Source organism: Colletes gigas, unplaced genomic scaffold, assembly GCF_013123115.1.
Source record: "Colletes gigas isolate AHSC1104 unplaced genomic scaffold, ASM1312311v1 Colletes_gigas_Sc00002, whole genome shotgun sequence".
NCBI classification, from domain to species: Eukaryota; Metazoa; Arthropoda; class Insecta; order Hymenoptera; family Colletidae; genus Colletes; species Colletes gigas.
In genome coordinates, this window is record NW_025106631.1 from 2,745,201 (window position 1) to 2,762,749 (window position 17,549).

General features: G+C 39.0%; 5 protein-coding genes across 5 annotated transcripts; 3 read left to right on the plus strand and 2 right to left on the minus strand.

Annotated features, from left to right (window-relative positions):
- The first annotated feature begins 26 nt into the window (after positions 1-26).
- LOC122403405 (UDP-glucose 4-epimerase-like) lies at positions 27-3,140 on the plus strand. Its single transcript, XM_043406913.1, has 7 exons — positions 27-513; positions 1,531-1,780; positions 1,867-1,980; positions 2,059-2,235; positions 2,342-2,522; positions 2,590-2,871; positions 2,934-3,140. Exons 2-7 carry the CDS (start codon positions 1,535-1,537, stop codon positions 3,026-3,028), a joined length of 1,095 nt encoding a protein of 364 aa, XP_043262848.1. The 5' UTR covers positions 27-513; positions 1,531-1,534; the 3' UTR covers positions 3,029-3,140.
- On the minus strand, positions 3,011-4,887 carry LOC122403395 (N(6)-adenine-specific methyltransferase METTL4). Its single transcript, XM_043406901.1, has 5 exons — positions 4,584-4,887; positions 4,149-4,513; positions 3,634-3,808; positions 3,378-3,549; positions 3,011-3,319 (listed from the first exon to the last, which is right to left on the minus strand). Exons 1-5 carry the CDS (start codon positions 4,836-4,838, stop codon positions 3,129-3,131), a joined length of 1,158 nt encoding a protein of 385 aa, XP_043262836.1. The 5' UTR covers positions 4,839-4,887; the 3' UTR covers positions 3,011-3,128.
- A 202-nt stretch (positions 4,888-5,089) lies between these two features.
- Positions 5,090-7,014, plus strand: LOC122403388 (lariat debranching enzyme). The gene is made up of 5 exons (XM_043406889.1): positions 5,090-5,295; positions 5,443-5,734; positions 5,799-5,899; positions 6,008-6,819; positions 6,890-7,014. The coding sequence occupies exons 1-5, from the start codon at positions 5,099-5,101 to the stop codon at positions 6,970-6,972; spliced, it is 1,485 nt and encodes a 494-aa protein (XP_043262824.1). The 5' UTR covers positions 5,090-5,098; the 3' UTR covers positions 6,973-7,014.
- A 257-nt stretch (positions 7,015-7,271) lies between these two features.
- Positions 7,272-13,419, plus strand: LOC122403370 (zinc finger protein 845-like). Its single transcript, XM_043406864.1, has 4 exons — positions 7,272-8,334; positions 8,589-8,931; positions 9,000-10,503; positions 10,592-13,419. The coding sequence occupies exons 1-4, from the start codon at positions 8,158-8,160 to the stop codon at positions 12,573-12,575; spliced, it is 4,008 nt and encodes a 1,335-aa protein (XP_043262799.1). The 5' UTR covers positions 7,272-8,157; the 3' UTR covers positions 12,576-13,419.
- Positions 13,420-14,796: 1,377 nt separating this feature from the next.
- LOC122403378 (transmembrane protein 209) lies at positions 14,797-17,467 on the minus strand. The gene is made up of 8 exons (XM_043406877.1): positions 17,252-17,467; positions 17,048-17,173; positions 16,684-16,985; positions 16,290-16,610; positions 15,873-16,006; positions 15,464-15,790; positions 15,182-15,403; positions 14,797-15,070 (listed from the first exon to the last, which is right to left on the minus strand). The coding sequence occupies exons 1-8, from the start codon at positions 17,296-17,298 to the stop codon at positions 14,942-14,944; spliced, it is 1,608 nt and encodes a 535-aa protein (XP_043262812.1). The 5' UTR covers positions 17,299-17,467; the 3' UTR covers positions 14,797-14,941.
- Between the last annotated feature and the right edge of the window lie 82 nt (positions 17,468-17,549).

The window sequence follows — 17,549 nt, forward strand, 5'->3', positions numbered from 1 at the left end:
TAATCTAGGTTTGTTCGAACGATATCCTGAAAAATTCGATTCATCTGCCTTTGTTTATCGCGTTGAACGTTCTTATGCTAAAATAGGTTTCCTTGACGAAGCGAGCGTTGCTTAAAATTACATTTTTATGAGTCAATCCTTTACAAATCATCGAATGATGCAAGCGGTAACCGTCGGTCTCGTACGTGTGTCATCGTTCCTTCATTCTTGTCGCGAAGAAGGTAGGCAAGCAGAGAACTGGGCGTCTGTGTGAAAGGAAGAACTTGTTGCAGCAGAAAAGCAAGGGTCGAGAGAGGCTCGAAATACATAGTGTGCGTGTCTTCACAATGATACGACGATGGTGTTGTTCTAGAAGAGGGGATGCCTCGCGTTCCACGAATATACTAAACTCTACTTTCCTATACCAGAAGACAACACAAGTGGTCAGGACGTAGTCGGTGATTACACGGTGCAACCTCGAACCCTTCGGTATTGGTTCGACGTATTTGCTCTTAAAAATCTTACGTTGTCAAGGTAACGATATATTCTCTTAAAAAATTACGTACGACGCCTATTTGTATACAGTCTATTACCAAACATACATTAACAAAAGAACTTGTACGATTTGCATAATAAAATCAAATGCCAAGTTGAAAGTGAAGTCACATTGCCGCGATCATAATCCTGTACAAAATAAAACTTTCACGCGCAATTTTTATTAAGCAACGAACACTAATATAATATACCACGCATAATTTATTGTTAATTGAGAACTAATGATGTTTTCTTTATCAAAATCGAATATATATTCTGCTTGAGCATAAATGCGTGGAGCAAAGCAAGTGTTCGTAATGTGCCGAAAGTGTCCGATGAAGTTTGAGTACCGTTAAATACACCGGTTTAGTAGTCGAACTTTCAATCATCTTTGCCTTCGCGCAGTGAGCAATAAGAATAGTAATTTTTTTTCTCTCGCTTGTTTTCTACTTAATTTTCTGACGATGAATTCAAATTAGAAATATCGCGTTGTAAGTTGAAAATATTGTTTATAGAAAATGTGTACGATTCAAGGTGGTACTTGGATTTTATTTGTTTTAACTGGACGAATAATAGGTGTATTAAAAATCTAATCTCACGTGTCATAAACGTAATGATTTACCACGTGTTTTAGTGACCTTGAACTCCACACAGTTCAAGGCAGGTGAATGTCCTAAGCACCTGTATATTTCGCCTCGCGCGTAGAACCATATTTACGAACAACTTTCGTTCATTTTAATAATTCTGTATCGCGCGTAGTCGAAAACGATTTATTTTCAATTTAAAACTATAAACGCGTGATAAGTAATATCAAGTAGTTGACGAAGGACGAGCATTTCTATTCCCCCGTGTGCAAAAGAACCGTATAATAATTCAGCGTTTCTCAAACTGGGGTCCTCGAGTTCTCGAAGGAAGAAAAACATATTACATATGTTACTCTTGTTATAAAAATTTGTTTTGAATAATTTAGGAGAATCGTATACAATTTTAACATTTTCATTTTTCTCGTTTTGATAGAAGTATGACCAAAGATTGGAAAACGATTTTCGTAACCGGAGGAGCCGGTTACATCGGTAGCCACTGTATCGTCGAACTTTTGGAAAGTGGATACGATGTTGTAGCAATAGATAACTTCGCTAATAGCGTGATCGAGGGTAGCGGTGAATCTGCGGCTCTAAAAAGAGTCGAGCAAATAACAGGGAAGAAAGTTACCTTCTATAATTGCGACCTAATCGACCGAGATAAGCTCGAAGCAGTCTTCAATAAGGTAACGAATTGCCGTGGCATAACTTCTGATATAATCGGGTATTTACAAGCGAACGAAGCTCTGAAAGTAAATGTTTTACGTTTTAGCATAAAATAGATTGCGTGATTCATTTCGCGGCGATAAAGGCCGTCGGTGAATCGATGCAGATTCCGCTACATTATTATCGTAATAATATCATCGGTGCTATTAATTTACTAGAGGTAAACTGCATTTTAATACGTTCTCACGTTTACGTCGCTTCGTGTGTTATGAAACTAAATAAAATTCGCTGCTTCAAGGTAATGAAAGCTGCTGGATGCTTCCAACTAGTTTTTAGCAGTTCGTGTACCGTCTACGGGGAACCGAATGAACTTCCAATCACAGAGGAGCATCCAACTGGCAATATCACGAACGTATACGGCAGAACGAAGTATTTTATCGAAGAAATGCTTAAAGATATATCAAGAGCCGAGAAGGTGCGTTTAACAGGCTAAATATAGTATTTATAACTTACTTTTTACTTTTCATCAACAAATAATATGTCGCAAATAAAATGGCTATGTAGTTATTTTTGTTCAACAGAATTGGAACATCATTTCCCTCAGATATTTCAATCCAGTGGGTGCACATTCTAGTGGCTTGATTGGAGAAGATCCTACAAAGCCATTTACAAATTTAATGCCTTACATAGCGCAAGTAGCTTTGAGGCATAAACCTGAACTCGTCATTTATGGAGGCGATTATCCTACGAAAGACGGCACAGGTACGTTTAGACAATTAAGGATTTTTTAAATCACGCAATACCTTTAGAATATTAATTTTTTTTATAGGTATACGTGATTACATTCACGTTATGGATTTGGCGGCTGGCCATGTGGCAGCTTTGAATGCCTTGCACAAACAACACTTGAGGCTAAAGATTTACAATTTAGGTACTGGCAAAGGTGTGTCCGTACTCGAGTTAATCAAAACGTTTGAAAATGTCACGGGAACGACAGTGCCGTATGTTATAGAAGACAGGAGAGAAGGTGATATAGTGTCAATGTACGCTAACACGGATTTAGCAGAAAAAGAGTTAGGATGGTCGACCAAATGCGACGTTGAACAGATGTGTACGTAACATAGTACTTTTCATTCTGTATTTGGCGTGTTTCTAATGTTATCTTTAATATAGGTAAAGATTTTTGGAGGTGGCAAACAATGAATCCACATGGTTACCGTGCTACCATAAAAAATGGTATTAACGACCACGTAAATGGCACTTCATAATGGGATAATTTGATTACTATTCAAGCATGATTAATTTATAATAAAAATAAAAAAAATAACAATAGTACCGCAACTTTTTGTTATCTCGTAAAGTTTAATCCTAATCGATCAATTTATTTACATCCATGTTATTGCTGTTCTGAGTATCTTTTGTCTCTTCTATGACTGTATATAATGATAAATGTTGAAACTTCAAAACTTCAAGGCCCCAACTTGTCCATTCAGGAAGCAAGTATCTTGCAAATATTTCTAAACACTTTGGCTCGCTTGGAAGAAACTCTTGCAAAACTTCTAGAATTTTTAATGCCTTTATAGAGTTTCATACGTATCGCTATCGATGATTCCTTACCTGTAAGAGGCGGTTTGTGAGAATGTACCGCGCTCGGAACACTTATTAACACTTTCCCATCAGGAATGTTTAATTCACTATCACTTAATACAGATCCTAATACTAGTAGTTCGTAAGGCTGTTTACCGAGTGCTGAATTAAAATTACACGTTGTACTTCCCTCTTGAGTGACCTGAAGTATGAAAACTAAACATGTATCGTTCGGATTATGGATATTTTTTTGGAATTTTCAAATTTTAAGTAATTATATGCTTACTTTAATCCAGTACCATTTCGCTCTATACGTAATGCCCCACGATGGAAATATATTGTGAAAAATACTATGCAGATGACTAGGAGCATTGGTACACCAAATTGCTACGAGTCCATTCGAACATAATAATTTCCCAATCGGTATCCTGGCTAACTCCTCGTTGTACATCATTTTATAACTGTTCAACGTAAGAATATAAAACACAATTTACATAATATATATATAGAGTGCGATTTATAGCAGATGGCCGTTCGCAATAACTGTACAAAAGTATATGATTCTGACAAAAGATCGTACACATAAAACAATTCTAAAATGTATCGATACTGTTTTAATATTGTGCAACAATAATTTTTTTACGTCGAAAAGTTGCGTCTAAAATCTTATTTACCCATATGGTTGCAAAACTGAGAACAAGGAAAACTTATACTATTATCAAAGTCCTTATTCTCGTTAAACTGTTCAGAGAGTTTGCTTTTTTTTTTTCTATTGGCTTATATTGAACCATACAAGATCACCTAGATTCTAAATATTTCGTTTTTTTTCTTCTTATGGACTTGTTCCACCAAGGAGGGTCCAACAATATAAAATCATACTGATTGTTTAATTCCAACTTCCTGGCAACATCGCTCACATCGTAACAATAAAAGTTACATTTCTTTGGGAACACGTATGTTTTCTCTTGTGATTCTGATATAATAGCTACATCCGTATCGTTACAACCATAAAAGTTCTCTTCCTCCCCGGAAAACGTGTCCTGATAAAATTTCTGCGATGCCAAGCGTGCTGCTTCGTTATTATCACACATTACGTTGGAAGAGAATAATCCGTCTGCTTTGGCGGATGAAATTATTTGATTGAATGCTTGTTTGACATAATTTATCTACGAAGCACATACGAATAAACGTTAGTTGTCTGTTTCATCTAATATACTATCAAATTTGTTATTTTACCTCTTTTAAATCTTCCTCCGGTAACAGTTTCGCCCGCTTTCTCTTTTTACTTCTATTTTGCAACGAAATTCCTTCGTGTTGATCGGACTGAGTTATTTGATTTTGACGTAAATATTGAGAGTTTATTTCGAACAACGTATCGTTAAAAATTAGTCTACACTGCGTATTACCGTTCTTTACAGTTTTATAAATATCGTTAAGATATTGCAAATGAGAGACGATCCATCCTTCGCCGCTCGAAAAAATCAAGCTCATAATTGACTCAAATACAATGGAAATATTTATGATTACGAACTGCCTAAGTTTGAGCAAACATCATCGGTACAATCGTTGTTATGGCAACAGTGCCCGATTAAGCTAAAAAATGGCGGCTATGTCAGAGAGTTCTTAGTTAGGTTAAGTGATTGTTATAAATACTTGTTTTTCTTAATATTTTAATAATTAGGTAAATTGCGCGGAACGTAGGTAAATTTGTTGATTACTGTACAAGTAACGAGGTGCATATAAAAATAAAGATGAGAATCGCTGTAGAGGGTTGTGCACACGGTGAATTAGATATTATTTACGAAACCATTCAAGAAATGGAAAAGGCTGACGGGAAAAAGATAGATTTGCTCATTTGTTGCGGGGATTTTCAATCTACGAGAAACTTGAGTGATTTAAGTTGCATGGCTGTACCTGATAAATATAAGGATATGTGTACTTTTTATAAGTAAGTTGCAAAGTTGTGGTTGTTAAAAGGGTTAACAGGTTTTAAGATTATGTATAAATCTTTCGTTATATTTTCGTAAACTATCTCTCGAAATTTTTGAAATCTTTATCCGTATAAAACTGAAATTAACCCTACGGTATATTGTAGATATTACTCGGGGGAAAAAGTTGCCCCTGTGTTAACGATATTTATTGGAGGAAATCACGAAGCGTCTAATTATCTTCAAGAATTGCCGTACGGCGGATGGGTAGCACCTAATATTTATTACTTGGGATACGCCGGTGTAATAACAGTAGGCGGTATCAGAATTGCAGGGCTGTCCGGAATCTATAAAGGTCAACATTTGATGCAGGGACATTACGAAAAGCCACCTTATAATGAAAATACAATCAGAAGTGTATATCACATTAGAAACTTAGAAATATTTAGATTAAAGCAGGTAATACTTTGAAGAAATTTATTCTAACGTAAGTTGTTCATTGCATTGCATGTTTTCTTTGTAGCTTAGTGGCAATATCGATATTTTCTTATCTCACGATTGGCCAGCGGGGGTAACTAAATATGGAAATGAAAATATGTTGTTGAAAGGAAAACCTTTCTTCAAGTAAGCTAATTATTCCCTTATTATAGCTCAGCGTCTGTACATGATTTTCAAACTATTAGCCGATACAATTCATAACATTTCGAATGTGTTAAATTTTTTTTATTACAGAAACGATATTGAGAACAATATGCTTGGTAGTCCACCGAGTATGGAACTTTTAGAACATCATTATCCAAACTATTGGTTTTCTGCACATTTACATTGTAAATTTGCTGCCCTTGTTCCTGAAAAAGAGGGAACAAGGGTGACTAAATTTTTAGCTTTAGATAAGTGTCTTCCAAAACGAAAATTTCTTCAAATACTCGAACTAGAACACGATCAAAATTTACCATTAAAACCACGTTATGATTTAGAATGGTTAACAATATTATATTTAACGAACCATTTATTAAGCGTTAAAAACGGTATTCATTATATGCCTGGGCAATATGGCAATAATAGATGGATATTTACGCCAACCGTAGAGGAAAAAGCAAACATTTTCAAACGATTCACCCATAATTTAGAAATTCCCGTAAATTTTACACAAACTACAAAGCCATACAATCCTGATGCTTTAGACGTTTCAGTCGAATCGCCAAAACTGTTAATAAATAATCAAACTACGCAGTTTTGTAACACCTTGGGTATAGATGATCCGTCTGTTTTATTACAATTAATGAGTAACACAAAAGAATCTAAATCAAATGGAATGTTAATAGAAACATCGTACGAACAGATACCAGGTTCCAATGATATTTCTATTTCATTCGAGGAAGACAATGTTTTAAACTCCACGTTCGATGGAGTATCGCCGTTAAATTTATCCCCAAAAAGTAATAGCGAAGAACAAGACGTAGAAATAAATAATAGTAAAGAAGCTTTAGACGGATGTATGAATAATTTAACGCCAGAAGTTAATTTTGATTGTATAGACGATGGTGAGTAACACACCGATTACAATATACGTGTAATGTTATTTTAGTTGAAAATAAAATCTTTATATTTTAGGTAATAAACATCTTATACAAATTGAGCCAAATTGTAAGAAATTTAAGCGGCGGAATTATTCCATATATTCCAATACGCTTTAGATACAATTTAATATTTCATTTGACAATTAAGTCTGGAATATTCTCTTTCCAGTTTAAATATTGTTGAATATAATTGACTTTGATAAAATCTATGATAAACGAATCTGTACATAAAAATAATATTTCTCGTATTATTTCTTTTAGAAAATCATTTTCTATTGGCAAGGAAATATTAGATATATATAGTTGTATATCATCATTTTTTTTAAAAAATAAATATACTTTAATTCATTGCTCGTCTCCAATTACTATTTATTTTAAAAAAAACAGCTCGATTAACATAGGTTTATTTGCTCGTATCTGGTAAAACTTTGTCAATTGCACAAAAATTAATTGATGTAAAACCAGTCATTACTCGAACGAGTATGGTATGAATTAAATCATATAGTACGCAATAAATTATGATCTCTCGTTGTTGCGTCGAGCCTTACGATACATTCCTAGTTGAAATGCCGTGTCGACACAGCGAACCAATGAAATTTCGGTCACGTGACAAGCTCTGTTTACATTCCGCTTCATTTTCTCGTGTAATATACTTCACCTTTGTATATACATATATACGCTTGCGTGGACGCCGTTACTTATTATTCTACGAACGCAGCATATTCGGTCAAAACGCAAACTTTCATGTTACTTTCTTCTTCGGTTGTAAACAATTATTCACAGCTCGTCCGAGGATGTGGCCCGTACGACTGCGATAGCCATCTATCGTGGCTGACGAACACTCGCTTCCGTCGAAACGTTCCGAATTAATTCCGAAACAGTAGATCGTATCTTTCAGCGACGATGCTGAGGATGTAAAGCGAACCGTGTTGAAATGTGAGCCGCGTGACGAGGTACAGGGAGGCAAAGAGTGTACGGATGAAAATCGTGAAACGGTGTATCGATAAGCAAAGTGTCACGATCGTGTGCATCCGCGGGTAGGATCGGTATCATTGGCGAGGACATCCGAGAATGGTGTAGAGGGACGGTAGCCAGTTTAATTTTTAATCGCGGGGTCGGTGGCTTGTATTTGACAGATTGTTGCAGTGCGGTTATTTGGGGGGCTGGGCAGGGGCGACGGTTGGTATCATTCTGGAGGGAGGAAAAGGCAGAGCAGGGACTGTAGTCTGTAGTCTGCTGGCTGCGGGCTGCGGGCTGCGGGAAGCAGACACAAGCACGAGCCAGTAGTTCGCCAAACAAAACATGGACGCCGTAGAAATAAATGCGTCCGATTCACCACAAAACGTAGAGGATAGCATCGTGGCGACGGTAGAAATATGCCGCGTTTGCCTTCTCGGGAACCTGGTGATGCGAGACTTGTTTCTAGAAACCGAGGTCGCCTCTCTTTCGGCGAAAGCAATGAGCTTCGCCAACGTTAAGGTTAGACACGTAATTTGAGGTTAAGTTGAATATCACAAACCGTGCAAGATAAAGTCCTGTTTGAGATATCGGCTAAACAACGTGCGTGTTGTTCGAATTTCACGTGATTTAGAGAAAAGAAGAAAATTAACGTTTGTAAATGCCATTTCTAAATCTTATTTACGTTCCGTGCCTTTACTTTATTTACCAATTTCGTAGCTTCGCGAAACTTTCAATTACGATATCGAATTAACCGTGTCGTTTCGTTGCTTTAGATGCTACCTGGGGATGGTTTACCGACACGTGTATGTTGCATATGTGCGGATAAACTCGAGTCCGCGTACGAGTTCAAACTGCAAGTGGAACAAGCCGATACAGTTCTCAGAGAACGATACGTCACTATGAATATGAAGGAAGAGTTGTTCTTCAACGAGGTTGAAGTGCATCTCGAGTCGGGGGACCAAAACGGGGATATTGGAGAGATGCACATGGAACACGATTATCAATCTACCGTGGAAACTCTAGATTCAATGTCCAGAGAAGAGAAATCCCTTCTGAAGAATCAATTATCTTTACTGCAAGTGGGAAAGTTAGACGATCAAGAATCGTCTATGAGAGGTAAATAAAAATTTTATAAAAAGAGAATTAAATTTGATTCGTAATACTAAAAGTCTTTTTGTGTTTAGAGCAGGATAATGGTCCGGTAATGGAAGAAGCGATTGACCAAGTGATAATTTCGAAACAAGGGCAAGAAAATTGCCCTAGTCAGGATGAAGAGAACGTCAAGCCTGTTACCGATATGCCTCGTAGCGAAGCAACATTGAAATACACGAGTAGCACTAGAAACTGCATAGAGAGTATTCCGACGATAGAGCACGATTATATATTGCACCACGAATATATATTAGGGGACGAGAACCACCAGGAGCAGGAGGAGCAGCGACAGCATCAGTTAATTTCTGAAGAAACATTTCCGCGCGACGATTGCGCGGAATATGTGAATTTGCTGGTTAAAGCTGCCGACGCGACGAACCAAGAGGAAGAGGAGGACGCGATCGCGGATGTGGCTGAGGACGCGACCGTGGACGAAGATGAAGAGGAAATAAAAAAGTCGGATCTTAAGAAAATTAACGTTAAGATAGAACAAGATAGCGAATGTCAAAATGAAGCGAGAAGAAGCAAACGTAACCAGATTCGACGAAACGTCGAGTCGACGCGGGACTCCGACGAGGAGAATTATTTCGAGAATTTGAATCTGAGCTCGCGATTAAAGAAGGCTCAAGCTTCTGATACATCGGACCGGATCTTCTTCATGTGCTACCTCTGCGACAAAGAATTTTTATCGAAGAACGTTCTGAGAGAGCACATGCATTCGCACGAGGAGGTCAGGAGAGCGTTGTCGTTAAAAAAAAGTCCGGAGAAACCGCAGAAACCTGTCGGCAATGTCGATAAATCGCCTCCGTCCGGGAAGAGGTTGAACAAATGTCCCCATTGCGGCAAACAATACATATACATAATCTCGTTTAGCAAGCATTTGAAGAAACACGAGAGAGAGAAAGACGAGACGAAGGATCAACCGATGCCGTTGGAAATTTCGTTTCACGAGGACGAGCACAGTTTGGATCTCGACGATTATGTGATCAAGCAGGATTTCGATACGGAGTATCGGAAAAGAGCTAGGAAAAACGATGATGCGAATGGGACGAAATCGAAGCTGGAGAGTGACGAGATGGGGGAACATCAGATGGACGAGGACGGGGAGAACGAGGAATTGGGAAACGAGAAAAAAACGGAGGACGTAGATGGGGAGCATAATAACTCGAAGAGAACCAGAGAACGTGAGGTACGGGGTGTTCGCACAGAAATGTTTGCATGCGAGAAATGCTCGGAAAAGTTCTATACTAGGCGTGGTTTACGGAAGCATGAGGTTTTGCACGCCATCCTTAAATGTAGCGTATGCGAGGAAGAGTTCGACTCGCTGGAGAAACTGAGGAACCATCGTGCAAAGCACGTGCTCGAAGGTGTGTTGACTGAACAAGATTTGGAGGAAGATGCAGATTGCTCGGTAAATAATGAATCGGATAGTTATAAAATTGAGGGTAAAGAGAGGGAAGAGGGGGACCAAGAGAAACAAGAGGGAGAGGAAGTAGACACGTTGGAGGCGGAGAGTGCATCGAAGAAAAATTGCAGGTAGGTTGAAAGGCGAGATTTTTAAATATTTTGCAAAAAAGTCATTTCGAACGAACCGTGTTTTGATAATGCGTATCGTCTTGTTTAGAAATACGGAGTCACATACGGGGACCGACTATCGTTGCAAGGTGTGTTATCAGCGATTCGCCAGGAAGGATCTGTTGCAGAGGCACGCCGAGCAACACGAACGCGTTAAATCCTACAGATGTACACAATGTGATAAAACGTTCGGGAACGAGCTTACTCTGCGAAACCATTTGATAGCCACTAATCATAAAACCTTCGTTCACGGGCAGGAGTACGATCCCAATAAACGCATCAAACGTGTCGCCGCGAGAGCAGCGCAGAAGATCATAGATAAAATTAAAACCGAGGACGGTTTGGAGGATTACGACGAGGAGGAGGAGAACAAGTTGCTCAACCGTAACGCCGCCCATACGGATGGGAATTACGGTCGAAGTAAACGTGACAGTTCCGCGCAAAAGAAACACATTTACAAGAAGGACCTGGAGTGCATGAGTTGCAACAAAAAGTGCAGTTCGAAGCAATCGTTGTCGAAACACATGGAACAGCACGTGAAGGTCGAGAAAGCGGTCAAGTCGGAGAAGCAACGACAGCCATCGTTGAAGAAGGACCGACAAAGAGCATGCATGAACGAGGGAATGGATGCAAACGAGACCATCAAGGACGACGATTACGACTCGGACTTCGAGAGCGGCCTGGATTGGCCGATGGATCATCACGAGTGCACGAAGTGCAAAAAACGTTACAGCACGAAGAAATCGTTGTTACGGCATCAGCTGTTGCACGAGGAGCCGAACTTTGAATGCGACATTTGCAATGTTAAATTTTACCGTAAGGATAAGCTGAAAGCTCATTACGACAAGTGCTCGGAAAAGAATCCGGACCAAGTGAGAAAATGTAACATTTGCGGCGACAGTTTCGAGAACAACGAGATTCTGCGGGAGCACAGAGCGAAACACGTCACCGAGGGCATCCTCACAGAGGAAGACTTGAGAGACATCGAACCACGGCCGGAGGAGAAGAAACCGGGCGAGAAAATCGGTAGAAAGAGGAGGACGGACATCGTCGGTTTGGAATGTACAGAGTGTAACAAACAATACACGTCGCGGAAAGGGCTTCTGCGTCACATTCAAGTGCACGAAGGGAAAAAGTACCTTTGCGACATATGCCCGAAGAAATTCTACAGAAGGGAACATTTGAAGATACACGTGGCCAAGCATAACATGATAAAACCGTACAAATGTACACGCTGCACGAAACGTTTCATCAAGGAGGAGCAACTGACCAATCATCTGTCGAAGCACGACCGTACCTTCAAGAAGAACAAAGAAACGGACAGCTCAAAGAGATTCCTTTGCGAGATCTGTTCGAAAAGTTTCACGCAATCGACGACGTTGATAGCCCATCTGAGGGCCCACAACGGTATCAAGCCGTACGTGTGCGAGGTCTGTTCGCGACCGTTCACGACGAACGCGTACCTAAAAATGCACATGAGGACGCACACCCAAGAACGACCGTACATTTGTCAGTACTGTTCGCGCGCGTTCGCCAGAGCCGACACGCTCGCCAATCATTTGACGTCTCACACTGGCGAAGCCAAGTACCACTGTAAGTACTGCCCGAAGAACTTCCGTCGTCTGAAGTCCCTCAAGGAGCACGTTTTCATCCACACTGGTCAAAGGCCTTACGCTTGCCCTACCTGCGACCGACGGTTCAACAACAACGGGAGCCGCTACGCTCACAGCAAAAGGTGCAAGCAGAACTTTGTCCAAAATCAGAATCGTGGCCAACCGTTGGCGCAGGTGCAGGCAGTGCAAAACCAACAGAGGGTACTGCAACAGGCGGCGCTTGGCCAAGGGCAGCTGGTTAAAACGCAAAACATTAAAACCATCACGATCACCAGACAGCCCGAACCTGTTTCCAGCCAGCAGGTCTCGCAACATCAGGAAATAATAATGCCACTGATCTTTCCACTGACTGTCACCGTCGCCGACATTAGCGAGGAGGTCATCCTGCCCGAGGGAGCCAAACTGTACACGACGACTTAACTTGACATTCGTTTCGAACGCGTGTTCTCGCATTATCAATCTTTCTCGACAGCCGATCGATCGTCTATCGATTCGTTTTCTCCCTACCATTACTCGTGCCCGATTTCTCTCGCAAAAACTATGGTTTCTCCTGATAATCGAGACGAGAGAGAGAAGGACGAACGGCGAAATCGAAAAACATCCGAGATAACGTTTTTAATGTATTATACGTTGTATATCTCTGTTTATATTTAAATACGAGACAAGCCGTCAAATATATGGGAATGGGGTAAAAGTAGTTGCAAAACGATAAAAAAAATGAAGGAGGATGGAAACGGGGTTATTTTGTGCGTTCGAATAGACAGTGTTTCTCAAGCTGTGATTTGCAGATTCCTGAGAGCCTGTGAATGTAACGGTGAAGGGGGTTAGGAGCTCTCGAAAGCAAAAAAAAAAAATATATTCCTAGCAATATTTTTAATTTTATTACAAAATTCCAATTACGAAGTACCAAAAACGTAACGAGGACTAGTTGAAACTTCTTGCATAATTTTATCGACGTTGTTTTATACTTACGACATATTCATTATTTTTTTTATTTTAATTCTATTGAAAGTAACAAATTTTATTAAATTTTTTGTTCGTAATGAATTTTATCGTACATGACAATCAAACAACGAGAATCCTTTGGTACTATTCGATAAACAAATTCGTTTATTATTTAATAGTATTGAATAAATTCCAAGACGATCGATGTAAATCAACCAATTTTTATTAATTTATTTTTGTACATTGTTTTAGTAAAGTACATATAAAAAGTTTGAGTTAAAAATATAGATAAACGTTTAGAACACACAGTTTGTTTTACAAAAAAAAAAGAAAAGGATTTAAAATCTGTTTGGGTTAGGTTTTTGTACAGCACCGCGGAAGAGAAATATAAATTAATAATTTAATTTTACTCCGAGGTGAGTTTATCAGAAATTTTTAATCGTAGAGGGGTGTCTGCGTAAAAGTTAAGTTTGAGAAACACTGAGATAGCGTGTAGCAAGAGTAAAAATTTATCGCTCGAGTCAAACATCGTGTCTTTGGATCGCTAAAGTTCCTTCGAATTCTTTTGAAAAATAGCACAAACGAGTTTTATCGTTTGTCAACGACATTTCTCGTTCTTGGCTAATTAGCAACGACCGATAATCCCACTGTGGAACGTATGTAGGGAAATACGTACGTACGAACGAAGGTCTTGCATGATTTTTATAGGAACTTACTTTCTTTCCAGTTCTCTTCCGTCTTCGCTATCTTCTCTTGGGAAGGTTAAAGATCTACGAAATCTTACGGCGCGATTCTACGATTATTCAAACGTGGCGCGTTCAATAGCAGTAATTTCTATTTCGAATTAATTATGAAGCTATTGATCCACTGATATCGCAAAGAAAGACCAATCCTCGTATTGGTATTTATCAAAGACTATCTTTTATTTGTGGAATTATGATTTGTTTCGAATTAAAGATATCAAAAAAAAAGAACGACAGGATAAAAAAAATTCGTTCGCGGGCGAATTTTCCGATTTTGTAATTAAGTTGGACAGGCCATTATAATTGCATCACGATGTATGACTTCGGTGTACATACACATTGATTTTAAAGTACGCGAGAATCGTTATCCAAAGATTGTATTATAAATTGCACGAAAAGTGTGAAAATAATTTTTTACGAGACATGTCTTTCGGTCGCTAGACTACAATAAAAAAAAAAAAAAAAAAACGAGGTATAAAATTGTACAAAAAATATACTGCATCGATGATGACTGTAGATACAAATGCATTCCCTATGCGGTACGATACAAGTGCAATGAATAGGAATGCAGTTATTTTTTTTTTTTGCGATCCGTCGTTACATCTACGCATTTATTCGATCGACTCCGTTCCATTTTTGAAAAATCCTGCAAAGCGTTCTGTGAGTCTTGTCACATTTCGTGCGCGATAAGTACACTCAATAATTCGCAAAATATAAGGAACGAAACAAAAGTGGCCTGCCAGCAGCGGCCATACATTTGTTATACTGCGGCGTATTAAATAAGTGAAAATTCAGTTTCGCTAGATACGGATCGTGTTTTATGATTTCTTTGTACATAGACGTAAGTATTGTGAATAAAGCATTCGTAGTATTGAAACATTTCTGCTTCCCCTCGTTTTTGGTCCGAATTAAACAACAACAGCCATTCCTGCAATGGTTGTGCGAAATTGAAAAGTTTCTGTACAACGCTGTTAAAGATAAATGATCCGTTCGGCAGTGTACAGTTAAGGAAGAAGTATTGTACGCGTTCGATGGTCAGTTTTTGATATTAGTAGTTCGCGGTATGGCACAATATTCGTTTTTATCAAAAAGTGTTGTTCAACCATCGATTACCCAAAGGACGTTTATGCCTGACGTGCCTAAATTAACGCGACCTAACATGCCATGATCTCTCGTTTTAACGATGTACAGAAACAACAGAAGCATATGAAACAAGTTGTTTCTACCCTGAAAAATAAAACAAAAGACAAGTTCTACGGATCCTTGATTCCTCAATACAGAGTTAACGTACCACGTGTATTTTAATATGCGTTCATAACGGTGATCTCTGGTACTCACCCGTTGTATTTCTTCATAATCGTTTGGAGTAGCGTCTCCGGAATGCGCCAGACAATAATGCGGTGGATTTATAGATTGACACACTATCACGGGCCCCTTGCTACGCGGCAAAGACATTCCAGATCTAGCCATGTATCTTGATGTAAAGGGTCGGGCATCTGGTTGATCCAACGGAGCTTCCAGTTGCGTGTCCATGTACGTCGACACTAAATGCATGATTATCTGCAAAAATAATATCATTACTGTGACAACGTTCCATTCGTTCGGTAGAGATCAAATTACCGCTGAATCAGTCGGCAAACTGGTATCCCAATCTTTGCCATTGTGTGGACCTCCGCTGTTCCATTTGAATTCGCTCATAGAACCTCCCGTTGCAAGAATCTTGATCCTATTGACCAAATACTCTTGATTGTTGGAAAGTTCCAGGAAAGGCACTAAAGTCGGCAGAGTAGGAATAGCTGTGACTAAAAATGGCGCTTGAGCAAGTTTTCGTAATCTGTCTAATCCAACGTGTCCTGGTTGAGAATCGCTCAATCCGTGACGAACCAGTGCCGAGCTGACGTTATCGATCTCGGCGGCTACTCGTTCGACAACTGTTTTATTGATCCACTAGAACGATTAGAACTTTTCGTTAATAAACTAACGGTATTTTCATCTACCAAAGGTTCAAAATGTATCTGTTTCGACTTACTACGCGAAGATTAGCCGCCCACTCGTTTACTTTGTTTGGATCGATTCTGTATTTCCTCCAGACGTCGGGTACACCGAACATACCTCTAGGCGAGTTTCCCTCTTCTGTCCCAGGGCTGATCGACTTTGATTTATCTAAAAAATAAGAATTAGCAAATCAAAACAAACGAGACTGATAAGTATAGCACACACAAGCATAGATTATTAAACAATGATACAAAATAATTTGAACAAATTTTATTCTATATGTTCAAGGTATGGTAAAGTTCCTCTCGGGCGTATAATTATTTATTTTAATTCTTCCTTTTCTTTCCAATACTGTACATATTTACCATATTTCTGAATCTCCTAATAATTGTAAAGTTTAATAATGTACGTTTATGCTATACTTATTTATGCAGTTCACGTATAGTATTACCAACAATTGGTGCTAATTGGTAAGCACATCTTCTTAGCAATGGAGAAACTTCTCCGGGGCTTCTGATCGCGGGATGCGACCAAAACGAGCTAAGCAGATTCGAGGGCTGATCGATATCAGTGGAGAGAACATGCTTCCTTTGGCGTGTTTCGTCCAAATAATTTTGTAACTCTTTCTCGCTTTGAATCAGTTCTTCGCTAGTTAGATTCCCGTTCGTCGAAATATTGAAAGATTTGTTGAACGATCCATTGGGACTGCATTGCGATTTTTCAGACATCGGGCTACTGTACTTGAAGAACGGACTCAGTGTTGAAAAATTCTCTTGAAAAAAAGTTTCTATGCAATATAAAAGATTTTTAACAACGTTGTAATGCAAAGAATAAAGCTTTCGTACTAGATTCGCTTAACCCCGGAGAACCAAGAGGCGTTAACCGCCTATTGAGACTTATGCACGACAAGTTCAAAGGAAATATTGGCTCCGATGTTTTCTGAGGCGATGAAACTTCGTTCTTAAAAATGGGATCGTCCTCCGACACTCCCAGTAAACGTCTTTGCTTAGGACTTAGTATAACCGGCTGTAAAGTGAGACTTGTCCACGTGTATCTTATTATATGGTAAAGGGCATTTAATGCAAATATAGAGGCTAGACACCATTCGACCCAACAAAACGGTTTGTACGCTGCACCTCCGTACAATCTGTAAAATATACGAGAAATAATACATTCGTCATTATCGTTGACAAAAAATGAATCCCTCACATGTCGAAAACGATGATCCCAAGTAAAGAGCTATTGATGAAAAACCATGTGATGCTGTTTCTAGCTTTATTTTGCATCTGTCTCACGTCCAATGTTCGTTCTACCTGAGGCTTGGCGGTCAAAACTCTGCGAATAAAATTATTTAACAAACAACCGGCTTCCTAACCTTCTTTCACCATCGTTTCTTCAAATTTAATATTTTACCTTGCATTGGGAGAAATACAGCTCATCGGTGATCGAAAGCTATTCATTTTTCACTGATTTACTTCGTCAATTTTCCTGGAAAAATTTTGCTACCCTTCGAATCGTTTCTCGTTGAAAACAAACAGCTTTTGGCGCGCATTCGGCGATCACAAACAAACCATGAATTCGAACAGTTCGGTTACTCGAATCGGACGTCTATGAACTTTCCACAACTTTTGCAACGGACACATTTCAGTACGTACACAGAGATCTATAAATAATAACTATCAGAATAATATTGGAGAATACAGTGTACCAA

Bases quoted from the DNA above. Each gene is read 5' to 3' on its own strand.
- LOC122403370 (XM_043406864.1), top strand. From the start codon at position 8,158: ATGGACGCCGTAGAAATAAATGCGTCCGATTCACCACAAAACGTAGAG. The intron at 8,932-8,999 runs GTAAATAAAAAT...TTTTGTGTTTAG, and splicing joins TCAAGAATCGTCTATGAGAG to AGCAGGATAATGGTCCGGTA. The intron at 10,504-10,591 runs GTAGGTTGAAAG...CGTCTTGTTTAG, and splicing joins GCATCGAAGAAAAATTGCAG to AAATACGGAGTCACATACGG.
- LOC122403378 (XM_043406877.1), bottom strand. From the start codon at position 17,298: ATGAATAGCTTTCGATCACCGATGAGCTGTATTTCTCCCAATGCAAG. The intron at 17,174-17,251 runs GTAAAATATTAA...TTTTATTCGCAG, and splicing joins TGTATTTCTCCCAATGCAAG to AGTTTTGACCGCCAAGCCTC. The intron at 15,791-15,872 runs GTAAGTCGAAAC...TAATCGTTCTAG, and splicing joins GGGCGGCTAATCTTCGCGTA to TGGATCAATAAAACAGTTGT.
- LOC122403405 (XM_043406913.1), top strand. From the start codon at position 1,535: ATGACCAAAGATTGGAAAACGATTTTCGTAACCGGAGGAGCCGGTTAC. The intron at 2,236-2,341 runs GTGCGTTTAACA...TTTGTTCAACAG, and splicing joins ATATATCAAGAGCCGAGAAG to AATTGGAACATCATTTCCCT. The intron at 2,523-2,589 runs GTACGTTTAGAC...TTTTTTTTATAG, and splicing joins TCCTACGAAAGACGGCACAG to GTATACGTGATTACATTCAC.
- LOC122403388 (XM_043406889.1), top strand. From the start codon at position 5,099: ATGAGAATCGCTGTAGAGGGTTGTGCACACGGTGAATTAGATATTATT. The intron at 5,735-5,798 runs GTAATACTTTGA...TTTTCTTTGTAG, and splicing joins AAATATTTAGATTAAAGCAG to CTTAGTGGCAATATCGATAT. The intron at 6,820-6,889 runs GTGAGTAACACA...TTTATATTTTAG, and splicing joins TTTTGATTGTATAGACGATG to GTAATAAACATCTTATACAA.
- LOC122403395 (XM_043406901.1), bottom strand. From the start codon at position 4,838: ATGAGCTTGATTTTTTCGAGCGGCGAAGGATGGATCGTCTCTCATTTG. The intron at 3,550-3,633 runs GTAAGCATATAA...TTCATACTTCAG, and splicing joins CGAAATGGTACTGGATTAAA to GTCACTCAAGAGGGAAGTAC. The intron at 3,320-3,377 runs GTAAGGAATCAT...TAAAAATTCTAG, and splicing joins TCACAAACCGCCTCTTACAG to AAGTTTTGCAAGAGTTTCTT.